Genomic DNA, 14,025 nt, shown 5'->3' with positions numbered 1-14,025 from the left:
GAACATGAGCCGGCTGCAGTGTGCGCTCGCAGCCCAGAAACCAACCGCATCCTGGGCTGCACCCAAAGGAGCGTGACCAGCAGGGCGAAGGAGGTGACCCGAGGGGACACCGGGACACGGGCACCGGTTGAGGTTTCACTGGCACCGGCCCTGCCCAAACCGGTACCGCCCAAGGCCAGGGCCGGGCTCTGCTCCCCGGCTCTGTAAGAGCTGGAGCCACATCCCGGGACACGCTCGGGACGGGCTCAGGAACGCAGGGGAACATCCGGAACCGCCCGGCAGGGAACGAGCTGGGTCCTGCCCGGCAGCGGCTGCAGCGCGTTCACTCTGGAGCTGACTGAGAGCAGTGGCTGGTGAAGGGGGACGGGATGCGGTTGGGATGGGGACGGGATGATCCCATCCATCCCCTGGGATGTGGCACCAGCGGGCGCCCGCCCTCACCCCAACCTGTCCCTGTCCTCCCCGGGCAGCAGTGGGGCCGAGGGCTCCTGGGGCCCCCAGGAGCGGCCCTGGCCCCAGCAGCACCCGATGGGGGTCTCGGTGTAGCCGGGCGCAGGCACCGGGGCCGCGCCGGAGGCTGTCACCGACCCCGACACGGGGCCTTGTCCGATGAGTTCTGGGGAGAGGTAGCCCCTGGGGGCACAGGGACCCGCACCCACCGTGCCCGTCCCCGTGTCCCCGCCGTGTCCCCTGCCCCCCCTGCCCCTGACACCCCCCGTGCCCCCCGTGTCCCGCAGAGCCATCACTGCGGTGCCCATCCCGCACCGGCAGCGCCGGCGCTGCGCGCCTGCAGCTCGTGGTGAGGGGGGGGCGCAGCCGAGGGGGGCACCCTGGGCTGGGGGCACCTTGGTGTGGGTCAGCCCAAGAGGGGGAATCCCACGGCTGAGGCACCCATAGACGGAGCACCCCAAGGGAGGGCACCCATAGGGGTCCGCCCAAGCCTGCTCAGCTCCAGGGGCAGCACAAGCTGGGGGCACCCTGGGGTGGGCGGGGCTGGGGCCGGGCCCCCCGAGCTGGCTCAGCCCGAGCTGGGTCCGCCCAAAGCCGCTCAACCCCCGGGGGGCAACGAAGAGATGGGGCCGGCTCGGGCCGTGGGGCGGGGCATTGGGGGGCGTGGCCACCTCGGGGGCGGGGCCGGGAGGGGCGGGGCCAGCTGCAGACACGCCCCGCGCCGCCGGTGCCGGTAAGGGCAGGGGGGGGAGGGAGGGAGCCGGAGACCCCCGAGCCCGGGGGGACCCCACGTGACCTCTGGGTGCCCCAAAGACCCTGGGGTCGCCCCGCACCCTCCGGGGTCGCCCCGCAAGAGCCCCCCCAAATCCCAGCGCGGGTTCCCCATTGACCCCCCCCCGAGTCCCCTTCGCAGCCTTTGGGGTCCCCCCCCCTCCTTTGGGACCCCCCCCCCCCTTTCCCCGTTCCCCTCTCCCGGCGGTGGCTTCCCCGGTGGCTGCTCTGGGCTTGTGCCGCGCTGCGCCCGACGCGGAAGCGAGGTGTGGGGCGCGGTGTGGGGCGCGCTGTGGGGCGCTGCCCCCAGCCCGGCTCCTGCCCCGGGGGGGTCCCGGCGGTTCCTTCCCCACCTCGATTTGCCCCCGGAGCCCCCCCGTGCCCCGGGCTCTTCCTGCCCCTCCTTCCCCTTCCTCTTTCCTCCTCTGGTCCCTCCCCCCCCCCCGGGTCCTCTTCCTCTTTCCATCTCCCCTCTCCCTTCTTCCTCCTTCTCCCTCTTTTCCTTCTTCCTCCCCTTCTCCTCCCCCCAGCAGGAGCCGCAGCGCTGGCACCGGCCATGGGGCTGCCGGGGACCCCCAGCACCACCTCCAGCACCACCAGCACCAGCACCACCTCCAGCACCACCAGCAGCAGTGACCCCAGCGCCAGCAGCACCGGTAACCCCAGCACCGGGGTCCTGGCTGCTCAGGACGCCATCGTCTTCTCAGGGGTGGGTGCTGCAGGGGTGACCCCCCCGACCGCGGACATCAGGATCTCGCCCAAGCCCGTGGATGAGAACATCTCCCCCGAGCGCCAGGCCCATGGATCCGCATCCCGGAGCCTCTTCCCTGTGTCCATGGGCGGGAGCATCTCATCCGTGCCCACGGATGGAAACATCGCCCGCAGGCATCGAGCCCATGGGTCCGCGTCCCGGAGCCTCTTCCCCGTGCCCGCGGATGAGAGCGTCTCCCCCGGGCCCCCGCCCGTGGATGGGAGCGCCCTTCCCGAGCGCCGGGGCTGCGGGTTCACATCCGAGAGCCTCTTCCCCAAGCCCCCGGCTGGGAGCATCCCCCAGGAGCGCCGCGGCCGCGTCCCCATGGAGCGGAGCCTCTCCCCCGGCCCCGCGCCCGCGGGTGGCAGCTCCTTGCTCCAGCACCGGGAGCCCGATGGCAGTGCCGAGGAGGATGATGGCGATGAAGGCACCGACAGCGGCTCCGAGGAGGACGAGGATGAAGACGAGGAGGAGGAGCCCCATTTCCACACCAATCCCCTGTTCCAGAGCCCCCCCCGGCCCCCAGCCCCAGAGCTCGGTGCCCCCCCGGATCTGGCCTCTGGCTCTGGGCACCCCCCCCGGCTGCGGCTGCAATGGGGGGGCCGGGACCCCCCCGGGTCCCTGACACCCATAGAGCCCCCCCATAGACCCCCCAGCCCCGTAACACCCATAGAGCCCCCCCATAGACCCCGCAGCCCCATAACACCCATAGAGCCCCCCCATAGACCCCCCAGCCCCGTAACACCCATAGAGCCCCCCCATAGACCCCCCAGCCCCATAACACCCATAGAGCCCCCCCATAGACCCCCCAGCCCCGTAACACCCATAGAGCCCCCCCATAGACCCCCAGCCCCATAACACCCATAGAGCCCCCCCATAGACCCCCCAGCCCCATAACACCCATAGAGCCCCCCCATAGACCCCCCAGCCCCATAACACCCATAGAGCACCCCCAGCGCTCCTGCTGCCCCACAACCCCCCCAGCCCCCGCCCAGCGCCCCCCCAGCCCCACAGATGCCCCACAGCAGCCGCTGGGGGAGGGGTCCCGCCCCCCCTCCCCACCGCGGGGTTCCCCCATCCCGGGCCATGGCTCTGCCCCGGGGCCCCCCCCCGCGCCCTCCCCCGTGCAGGAGCTGCCCCCCGAGGCGGGCGCGGAGCCCCCGGCCAGCGCCCAGGGGTGAGGACCCGGCCGCGGCCCCCCCGGGACCCCCAACCCCCCCCGGGCTCTGCCCTCCCCGTTCGCACCCACTCCCGACCCCCCCAACCCCCCTTTCCCCCCCATCCCCCCCAGTGCAGCAGAGCTGAGGCCCCCCCGTCCCTTCCCGACCCCCCCAACCCCGCCCTGCTCCGTCCACCTGCCCCCAACCCCCCCGTGTCTGCCCCCCCATCCCCCCATTGACCCCCATTGCCCCCCAATTCCACCCCATTGACCCCCATCCCCCCATTGACCCCCATTGACCCCCATTGACCCCCCATTCCACCCCATTCCGTCCCTTCCCGACCCCCCCAACCCTGCTCTGCTCCGTCCATCTGCCCCCAACCCCCCCCGTGTCTGCCCCCCCGCCCCCATCCCCCCCATTGACCCCCAATTCCACCCCATTGAACCCCATCCCCCCCATTGACCCCCTTTGACCCCCACTGACCCCCAATTCCACCCCATTGACCCCCACTGACCCTCACTGACCCCCACTGACCCCTCATTCCACCCCATTGACCCCCACTGACCCCCACTGACCCCCCCTGACCCCCCCATCCCCCCCCTGACCCCACTGACCCCCATTCCGCCCCATTCCGTCCCTTCCCGCCCCCCCCCCCAACGCGCGCTCCCGCCGCAGGAGCCCCGCGGGGGGGTCCCGCGCGCACGCGCGCCTCCTGGCCTCGCGCCTCTTCCGCCTCGACGGCGTCCGCAGGTCGGAGGTGGCCGCGTTCCTGCGCCGCGGGTACGGGGGGGGCGGGGGGGGCCGGGGGGGGGGAGCCGCGGCCGGGACCCGGCTCCAGCTCCGCCCCCCCAGGGACGGGTTCAGCGCGATGGTGGCGCAGGAGTTCCTGGAGCGGTTCCAGTTCGGGGGGCAGGCGCTGGACCAGGCGCTCAGGTAGCGATGGGGCAACGGGGGGCGAGGGGCAGAGCGGGGGGGGGCGGCGCTGAGGGGGGGGGTGGGGGGTGCGGGGGGGGTTGGGGGGAATTGGGGGTTTTGGGGTGAACTGGGGGGGTTTTGGGGTCCCGGGGGCCGGGTCCCGCTGCCATCCCCCCCCCAGGAGCTTCCTGCGGGCGCTGGCGCTGTCGGGGGAGACGCAGGAGCGGGAGCGCGTCCTCGGGCACTTCTCGCGGCGCTTCCACAGCTGCAACCCCGGAGCCTTCCCCTCGGCCGGTGAGCCCCGGGCACCCATAGGGACCCACAGGGACCCATAGCACCCACAGCACCTATAGACACTCATAGCACCTATAGAGAACCACAGAGACCCATAGCACTTATAGACACCCATAGCCACCCTTAGCACCCATAGACACTCACAGACACCCACAGCACCTACAGACACCCACAGAGACCCATAGCACCCATAGACACCCATAGAGACCCATAGAGACCCATAGTGACCCATAGCAGCCATAGACACTCATAGACACCCACAGACAACCCTAGAAAGCCATAGACACCCATAGCACCCATAGAGACCCCCAGAGACCCATAGACTTCCATAGACACCCATAGCACCCATAGACACCCATAGAACCCATAGACACCCATAGAGACCCATAGCAGCCATAGACACTCATAGACACTCATAGACATGAACAGCAGCCATAGACACTCAGAGACACCCACAGACAACCACAGAAACCCATAGACACCCATAGCACCCATAGAGACCCCCAGAGACCCATAGACTTCCGTAGACACCCATAGCACCCATAGAGACCCCCAGAGACCCATAGACTTCCGTAGACACCCATAGCACCCATAGAGACCCCCAGAGACCCATAGACTTCCATAGACACCCATAGCACCCATAGACACCCATAGCACCCATAGAGACCCCCAGAGACCCATAGACTTCCGTAGACACCCATAGCACCCATAGACACCCATAGCACCCATAGACAGCCCCTGAGCCACACAGACTCCCCTGCCCCCCCCCCCAGCCCTATGGGGCACCCCTTGGCCCCACTGGCGCTGATGGGGCCGGGCGTCCTCACTGGGGGCTGCCCCGCGCTGCCCCCAGACGCGGTTCACTCCCTGACCTGCGCCCTGATGCTGCTCAACACCGACCTCCACGGGCAGGTGAGGAGCGGGGGGGCCCCCCCGGGTGCCCCCCCCGGCGGGGTGCGGGGGGGCAGCCCCCCCACGCCCGGCTCCCCTGCAGCGCCTCGGCCGCGCCATGAGCAGCGCCCAGTTCGTGGCCAACCTGCGCGGGATGATGGACGGGCAGGACTTCCCCCGGCAGCAGCTCAAGGTGCGGGGGGGCCGCGGGGGGGGCCCCGCTGGGCCCCGGAGCCCCCCCTGAGCCCCGGCTCCCCCCCAGGCTCTCTACGGCTCCATCCGCAGGCAGGAGCTGCCGTGGGCAGTGTGAGTGCGGGGCTGCGGGGGGAGCGGGGGGGCCGCGGGGGGGCCCCCGTGATGCTGAGCCCCCCCCGCAGGGACGATGAGGATGGGGAGGAGGAGGAGCGGGCCCCCCCCGGCCCCAGGAGCAGCGAATCCCGGCCGGAGCTGCCGGGGGGGGCCGCGGCCGTCACCCACCGGGGCTGCTTGGCCAGGAAGGTGCTGGCCGAGGCCGACGGCAGAAAGAGTGAGCGGGGGGGGGGGGAATGGGGGGGTCCATGGGGCAGATTGGGGGGTTTGGGGGTCCAGATTTGGGGTCCAGCCCTGGGGCCTCAGCCTCTCCTGGGGTGCACTCGGGGGGGTGCCCTCGGGCTGCGCCGGGGTCTGCAGGGGCCGGTTTGGGGGTGCCCATCTCGGGGGGGCCACAGCGGCGCGGACGCGAGCGGCTCCGTTGCGGGTCCGCGGGGGGCACGAACCGGGGCGTCCCCGTCGCCGGCTCCAGCCCCCCCCGTGCCCCCCAGCGCCGTGGGGCAGACGCGGCTGGAAGCGCTTCGAGGCGGTGCTGGAGGGGACCCTCCTGCACCTGCGCAGGGCGGGGGCCCCCCCCGAGGCGCCGCTGGGGGTGCACCACGCTCTGGCCGAGCGCGCCGCCGCTTACACCAAGCGCCCCGACGTGTTCCGGCTGCGCACGGCCGACGGGCGCCGCTTCCTCTTCCAAGCGCCGTGAGTGCGGGGGGGGGGGCGCGGGGCTGTCCCGGGGGGGCGGCCCCGGTGACCCCCCCCCCCCCCCCCGCAGGACGCCCCGGGAGATGCTGGCCTGGATCGCGCGGCTCAACCTGGCGGCCGCGCTCCTCTCCGCGCCCCCGTTCCCCGCCGCCGTCGGGTCCCGGCGCGGCCCCGCGCGGCCCCTGCTGCCCGCGGCGCTCAGCCGCAGCCCCCCGGTGAGCACCGGCAAAGGGGGGGGGGACGGGGGACGGGGACGGAGCCGTCCCGGGGAGCCCCCCCCTCACCCGGTGCCGCCGCAGGAGGAGCAGCGCCGGAGCCACGCGGCCTGGATGGAGCGGGCGGAGCAGGAGCTGCGGCAGCGGCAGCGCCACGGCCCCGGCCCCGACCCGCGGCAGCACCGGCGGGACACGGAGCTGCTGCTGCACGAGGTGAGGGGGCGCGGGGCTGCCCCGGGGGGTCAGAGCCAGCCCGGTCCCTGCCCGGGGCAGAGAGGCTGCTGTGGGGCACGGGGGCTGCTGGGCCCGTGGGGACACCGGTATGGCCATGGTGATGCTGCCACGGGCGTGGCGGCACTGGGGCCATGGTGGCACCACTGTCCCCATGGTGACCCTGTTCTGGCCATGGTGGCACCACTGTCCCCATGGTGATGCTGTTGTTACCATGGTGACCCCAGTATCCCTATGGTGTCCCTGTTCTGGCCATGGTGACCCCAGTATCCCCATGGTGGTGCTGTTGTGGCCATGGTGGCTCCACTGTCCCCATGGTGATGCTGTTGTTGCCGTGGTGACACCATTAGCACCATGGAGACCCTGTTCTGGCCATGGTGGCTCCATTGTCCCCATGGTGATGCTGTTGTTGCCGTGGTGACACCATTAGCACCATGGGGACCCTGTTCTGGCCATGGTGACCCCAGTATCCCCATGGTGTCCCTGTTGTGGCCATGGCAGCTCCATTACCTCCATGGGGACCCTGTTGGGGCCGTGGTGACCCCAGTATCCCCATGGTGATGCTGTTGTTGCCATGGTGACACCATTAGCGCCATGGGGACCCTGTTCTGGCCATGGTGACCCCAGTATCCCCATGGTGTCCCTATTCTGGCCATGGTGACACCATTACCCCCATGGTGATGCTGTTGTGGCCATGGTGTCACCATTACCCCCATGGTGATGCTGTTGTGGCCATGGTGACACCATTACCCCCATGGTGTCCCTGTTCTGGCCATGGTGGCCCCAGTATCCCCATGGTGATGCTGTTGTGGCCGTGGTGTCACCATTACCCCCATGGTGTCCCTGTTCTGGCCATGGTGACCCCAGTATCCCCATGGTGATGCTGTTGTTGCCATGGTGACCCCATTACCCCCCCATGGTGATGCTGTTGTTGCCATGGTGTCACCATTACCCCCATGGTGATGCTGTTGTTGCCATGGTGACCCCATTACCCCCATGGTGATGCTGTTGTTGCCATGGTGACCCCATTACCCCCATGGTGTCCCTGTTGCGGCCACGGTGGCACCGTTACCCCCACGGTGACCCCGCTGTCCCCGCGCTGACCCCGCCGCGGTGCCCCCCCCGCAGCGCCGGCGCTACGAGACCTACGTGCGGGCGCTGGACTCGTGGCTCCGCGGCGGCCGGGCCGAGCCGCGCTGGGAGGCGGAGGCGGAGCCGGGAGCGGCCCCCCGGGCCCCCCCCGCGCTGAGCAGGGCGCGCTCCAGCCCCTCCCTGGGCCCCGGCCCCGCCGCGGCCCCCCCCGCCCGCGTCCGCAGGAACGAGTCCGAGCGGAGAACGCTGCGGAGCCTCGTGCCCCAGCGGCTGCGGCCCTGAGGGGGCTCGGGGGAGCGGGACAGGAACGGGGGGGACCGGTACGCGCGGCCCTCGGGCACCACCAGCACTTGGGGGGGGGGGGGGGGTGGGAGCAATGTGGGAAACTCAGGGAGACCCCCCCAAAACGGGCCGGGGGTCACAGCCCCCCCCCCGCTGCTGCAATAAAGGTTTGTGACCAGCACGGCCCCCCCGTGCCCCCAAATGACCCGGAGGGGACACACAGACATGGGGGGGTGGTTGGGACCTGGGGGGGATACCATGGGCATTGCCTGGGTCACCCATAGAGCGATGCCTTGTCTGGGGGGGAACCAGTCAGTGCCCCCCCCCACGGCCTGCAGGGATCCCCCCAGTGCCACCCCCAGCATTGGCTATGGGACATTGCAGGGCCATGACCCCCCCAAACAGCCCCCCCCCCCCCCAATGGCACCCCCCAACCCCTTTCCATGCTCCAACGGCTTTAGGTGGGAATTCATATTTATATGGAACATTTGGGGTCAGTTCCTAAGGGGGGGTTAAAGGGGAGCAGGGGAGGACACCCCATTAACACTGCCACAGGGACAACCCCAGCGGGGGTGAAACGGGATCTCCGGGGGGGGGGGGGCTGTGACGTGAGGCCCCCCTCGGGCTGGAATCCAGCAGGATCAGCCCTGGGAACAAAACCCATCCCAAGAGCGGTTCCCTCATCCCAGTTAACCCAGTTCAACCTCCCCAGTTCGACATGAGGGGGTTGGAGGGGCTTTGGGTGGGGAAAGCCCCCCCCCCCCCCCCATGATGGGGTGATGTGGAAAAACCTCATCCACCCCCATCCAGCTCCATCCAACCTCATCCATACAAAATTCAGATCCAAAACCATTCCAGGAGGCTGGGGAGGGATGGCACAAGGAGCTGCGGGGGGGGGGGTGTTAATAAAGGGGGATTTGGGTTTTTCCCCCCCCATTCCCAGTCCCGGCACCCCCTGGGCTGGCTCCGGCTGCGATTCCTGTGGGCTCCTCAGGCGTATTCCAGCTGCGCGGGGCTGCGGCTCCCTTCGCCCTTGTGCTCGGCCGCGGGCGCCTTGCCCTCGCCGCCCTCCAGCCCCTTGGCAGACAGGTAATCCCGCACCTCCAGCTCCAGCTTCTTGGCCTTCAGCGCCGCCGTGTGCAGCTTCTCCAGGAAATCCGGCATTCCTGGCGGGAAGGGCGCGGGATGCAGTGAGCGGGAGCTCATGGGGGCCCTGGGGCTGCTGCCAGCCAAAGGGGAGATCCCCCCGACCCGAGCCCCCCTGCAGCTCCAGCCCGACCCCCCCTCAGCTTCCTTTTCCTTCCTCACCTAAACTCTCCCCTCCCCGTTCGCCTTCCTTCCCATTTTCCTGTTCCTCTCATTGTCCTCTTCCCCTTCCTCCCCCTTTTCCTCTTTGCCTTCTTCCTCTTCCTCATTTCCTGCCGCTATCCCAGCGGGCCCACAGCCCTGCTGCATCCCGGGATTCCTCACACTTCCCATCGCCAGAGCCTCCCTTCCCAGGAGCTTTCCCCCATTGACTCCAGTTCCATTCTCTGAACTCCGGATCCCGGGGCTGGGAGCCAGTTAAAACCAGTGGCTATAGAAGGGGAATCTCCTTCGGGAGAGATGGAACATCCTCATGCACAGACCCCCTCCCACGCGGAAGGAAGAGCAGCCCCAGGCACTCAAACCACCCCCAAATCCTCCACGTCTCCAATTGGAAGCATCTCCTCCTATTCCTGCCCCCCCCACCGGGGAATGCTGCAGCCTCCCGGCTTGCTCCGGATGGAATCTCCCAGCCTGAGGGTTGGAATTCCGAGCCCTGGGGCTCACTCACCGCTGGAGACCATCCAGCTGAGGCAGTAGCGGGGGAACACGGTCTGCGGGTTGTCGCTGTAGGTCAGCAGGTAGTCAAAGCCGTTCTGGGGAGGAGGAGGAGACCTGAGCCAGCAGGAATTCTGCATCCCCCCCGCCCCATTCCCTGCAGGAGGGATCCTGATGCTGGTTTTAGGAGCATTAAGTGCTTCCCAATGGGATTTGTGAGGCTCGAGCAGTGCGTTTGGCTCCTGGGAGCAGGATGCTCCTGCAGGAAAAGGATGGAACTACTGAGCTAGAGCTTCCAGTCCCCCATGGATGGGTTTTCCTTGGCTTTGGGAAGGGACTGATCCCCCTTCTCCAGTGGGGAGCATTGAGCCCAGCCCAGTACCGGTAGCTGGAGAAGGAGCAGATCCACTTGGAGCAGCAGGAAGGTCTCCTCTGCCCCACTGCGCACGCCAGGACCCACCTCATCGAAGGTTTTGTGGGGCCGGATCACCATCTGGGATTCATAGGTCCTGACCCGAACGTACTCGGGATCTTCCGGGACACTCGGATGCTCCACAGCCCTGGAGGGAAGGAAACGGGAGCAGCTCGGGCTGACGTGCACTGATGGTGCCGTGGAGGCGGGTGCCAAGAGAACAAGGGTTTCACCCCAAAAACTGCTCTGGTTTGGGGGCAGATCCCTGAGGTTTGGCCGATTCCATCCTGGAATTCCTCCCAGCTCCCCGCGTGTGCCACCGGGACACGTACCGTGAGACCAGCACCATCAGGTTGTTCTCCTGGTCCACGCTGTACCGCCGCACGTACACGTAGTCCCGGGAGTACATGGGATACTGGGGAGGGAAAGGGCAGGGATGAGCCCCGGTGGCTTCCCGGGGTAGGGAGGGTGGGAAAGGGGCGGCTCACCGGGAAGTGCGTGACCCAGTGGATCACTTCGGAGCCCGTGGCCAAATCCCTCTCGATCACATCCAGTTTGATGACCAAGGAGTCCCATTTCTTCCTGTACTCGGTGTCGAGCTGCAGAGAGAGCCCAGTGCAGGGGGGGTGAGGAGCTGAGGGCACCGGGGATGGGATTCAGAGGGACCCCCCCCTGCATCCCACATCCCAGCTGCCCCATCCCTGGCAGTGCTCAAGGCCAGGTTGGACACAGGGGCTTGGAGCAAGCTGCTCCAGTGGAAGGGGTCCCTGCCCGTGGCAGGGCTTGGAGCTGGAGGAGCTTTAAGGTCCCTTCATCCCAAACCTGACGTCCACGGCGCTCACCTGCACGTTGAAGAACTGCCGGGGGGTGACATCCGTGTAGGAGCCGAACACTGCGGGAAGAGGAAAGGTTTTAATCCCGGGATTAGAAGGAAAAGGGATTTTCTTAGGCAGGACCCCCCCGCCAAAGGGCATCAGGAGCTGAGGAGAGGACCACGACTGGACCATTCCCACTGCGTTACCTCGGTACTGGTACAAGTGGGTGCCCTCGATCGGCCGCCGCCAGAGCTTAAAGTGCTTCTTGTCCATGATCATCTCCCAGGGCTGCTCCCCCTGCTCCACTCTGGGATCCAGGCGCTGGGAATCCCCCTGGAACAGGCTGGAAATGTTCTCCATGTGCTTCATCTCCTGCGCAGAGCTGGGACCAGAGAGACCCAGAGCCCTGTCAGTGACCACCCAAGCCCAGGTCCAGCATCTTCACCCACAGGAGCTGGATCCAGGCCTCCAAGATCCGGGATAACCCCATCCCAAGCTGCAGCTTCCCCCCCCCGCCATTGACACATGAGAGCGGAAAGGCTGGATCCGCCCCAAGGCTCATTCCCAACGCTCCAGGCGCCGGGATATCCTCTCTGTGTCAAAGGAATTGGCACCCGTTTGTGACCTGCGAGGCCGGTCCCACTGGTCCGGCTGAATTCCCATTCCCTGGAAGTCACCAGACTCCTGGACGGATCCCAGACTGCATCCACAAACCCCTTTGCTGGATCTGGAGGTGCAGCTCCGGCTCCTCCACACCCCAATGCCCCCATCCCGTGCTGGGATGCCAGGGAAAACCGAGCTAAAGGAGAGGGGACAGGGAATGAGCCCTGGGAGGGGATGGGAAAGGTCCCATTCCTCTCTTCCTGCAGGGTTTGATCCCATTCCACCCTTCCCGACGCTGTTCCCTATGGAGGATTCCACCTGCCTGGGACACAAGGCATCGGCTGCAGGGAAGGGAGCGGAGCCGGGCTGGAAAGCGAGCGGTGAATAAGGAGAAAGGGAACAGGAGGAGGGGTAACCCAAGGGAAGCGCCCTCCTGGGAGCCCCGGGGGCGGAGGGAGCTGGAGGGATCCTCACGAGGAGGGAGCAGAGGCTCCAGCCTGCTCCGAGTCACCGGGACAGGATAATCCCGGCACCGCTTCACCTAATCCCGGGCCTAAGCCGAGCGCTGCTGAGCCCAGTGGAAAACTCCAGCGGGTTCATCGCGGGCACCGGGACCCCGAAGGGGACGAGCTTCGGCGCTCCTTTGGGAATGGGATTTGGTGCCTCTGGTGCCTTTCCCAGCGCTGGCATCGCCCCGACACGATCCCGGTGGCACAAAGAGGGCTCGGGGGTCGCGGCTCCTGAGCTCTGGGGTTTCACTGAGCCTCGGGAAGGTCCCTCTGGAGCCATCCCACGGGATCGGGGCCCCCCCAGGCACAAGGGACAGGTTTGGGGTGTAACTGCCAACCGCGATGGGGAGCACCCCAAATCCCCAGTGAGCCCCCATGGTGGGACAGGAGAGGACAGAGGGGACCCCCCAGCACCCCAGAAATGGGGACGGGGGGGGGGCACCACCCCATAGATTTAAGGGGCGCCCACCCCGATCAGCCTACGGGGCCTGCCCTATATCTGGGGGGGGGGAGCTTTGGGCTGCAAAGGGGGGACCCCGAGAGGTCGGGGGGCTCTGGAGCCCCGCAGCGCCGGGGGTGGGCCCGTCCGATGGGGTTCCTGGGGGGGCCGCAGGGCCTAAGAGGGGGCTTGGGGGGATGCGGAGCCCCCCCAAGCGCTGGGGGGGTCCCGTCTAAGGGGGGCGGGGGGGGGGGCACACGCACCGCTGCAGCTCCTCCTCCTCGATGCGCTGCCCGTCCCACACGAACACCCCGGCCAGGGTGGCCATGAGCCGGCCGGTGGCGGCGAACGCGAGGCGGCCCCGGAGCAGCCACCACCACCCCCCCCAGCCTCCTCCTCCGCCGCCGCCGCCCCCGGTGCGCCGCGCCCGCTCCGCTTCCCCGGCACCGCCGCGGTACCGGCTGCAGAGCAGCGCCAGCAGCGCCCGGCGCCGCGCTGGGGCCGCGGCCCGGCCGCGGGCAGCAGGGGCAGGGGTAGGGGCAGGCGCGGCGGGGCCCGGCCGGGCGCAGCGGGCGAGCAGGCCGGCGAGCGGCCGCCGCGGCTGCAACATGCCGCCGCTGCCTCCGCGGGGCCGCCCCTGCGGCGCGCTCCCGATGGCGTCATCGCGCAGCGCCGCGCCACGCCATTGGCCGCCGCACGGGCGCCCCCACTGCGGTCATTGGGCAAGGGCGCGCGGAGGGCTCGGGAGGGGGGGGCGGGGCTTGATGCAAGGACACGCCCCCAGGAGGAGGGCGGGGCAGTGGGGGCTGGTGGGGGCATGGAGGTTTATGGAGGGGGTAATGAAGTGTTCTTGGGGGGCATTGGGAGGGTTTGGGGTCTGTGGGGGTCACAGCAGCAGTGGAGGGTTCTCGTGGGGCAATGGCGGGGGATGGGGGACAGCGCAATTGAGTCATAAAATGGTTTGGGGTGGAAAGGACTAAAATCATCCGGTTCCAACCCCTGCCACGGGCAGGGACACCTCACACTAAACCAGGGCACCCAAGGCTCTGTCCAACCTGGCCTTGAACACTGCCAGGGATGGAGCACTCACAACCTCCCTGGGCAACCCATTCCAGTGCCTCAGCACCCTCACAGGGAAGAGCTTCTGCCTTATCTCCAACCTGAACTCCCCCTGTTTCAGCTTGAACCCATCACCCCTTGTCCCATCCCTACAGTCCCTGATGCAGAGCCCCTCTCCAGCATCCTTGCAGCCCCCTTCAGACCCTGGAAGCTGCTCTGAGGTCTCCCCGCAGCTTCTCTTCTCCAGGCTGAGCAGCCCCAGTGTTCTCAGCCTGGCTCCATACGGGAGCTGCTCCAGCCCCTGAGCATCCTCGTGGCCTCCTCTGGC

General features: G+C 68.4%; 2 protein-coding genes across 2 annotated transcripts; one reads left to right on the top strand and one right to left on the bottom strand.

Annotated features, from left to right (window-relative positions):
- The first annotated feature begins 1,132 nt into the window (after window positions 1-1,132).
- On the top strand, window positions 1,133-2,951 carry LOC136003415 (uncharacterized). Its single transcript, XM_065659038.1, has 2 exons — window positions 1,133-1,183; window positions 1,752-2,951. The coding sequence occupies exon 2, from the start codon at window positions 1,778-1,780 to the stop codon at window positions 2,828-2,830; it is 1,053 nt and encodes a 350-aa protein (XP_065515110.1). The 5' UTR covers window positions 1,133-1,183; window positions 1,752-1,777; the 3' UTR covers window positions 2,831-2,951.
- A 5,562-nt stretch (window positions 2,952-8,513) lies between these two features.
- Window positions 8,514-13,331, bottom strand: STARD7 (StAR related lipid transfer domain containing 7). Its single transcript, XM_065659039.1, has 8 exons — window positions 12,902-13,331; window positions 11,294-11,469; window positions 11,115-11,164; window positions 10,761-10,871; window positions 10,605-10,687; window positions 10,321-10,420; window positions 9,874-9,958; window positions 8,514-9,223 (listed from the first exon to the last, which is right to left on the bottom strand). The coding sequence occupies exons 1-8, from the start codon at window positions 13,246-13,248 to the stop codon at window positions 9,048-9,050; spliced, it is 1,128 nt and encodes a 375-aa protein (XP_065515111.1). The 5' UTR covers window positions 13,249-13,331; the 3' UTR covers window positions 8,514-9,047.
- Between the last annotated feature and the right edge of the window lie 694 nt (window positions 13,332-14,025).

Source organism: Lathamus discolor, chromosome 22 (genome assembly GCF_037157495.1).
Source record: "Lathamus discolor isolate bLatDis1 chromosome 22, bLatDis1.hap1, whole genome shotgun sequence".
Lineage (NCBI taxonomy): Eukaryota > Metazoa > Chordata > Aves > Psittaciformes > Psittacidae > Lathamus > Lathamus discolor.
The sequence above is the reverse complement of the archived record's forward strand: the minus strand, read 5'-3'. Positions and strand labels throughout refer to the sequence as shown.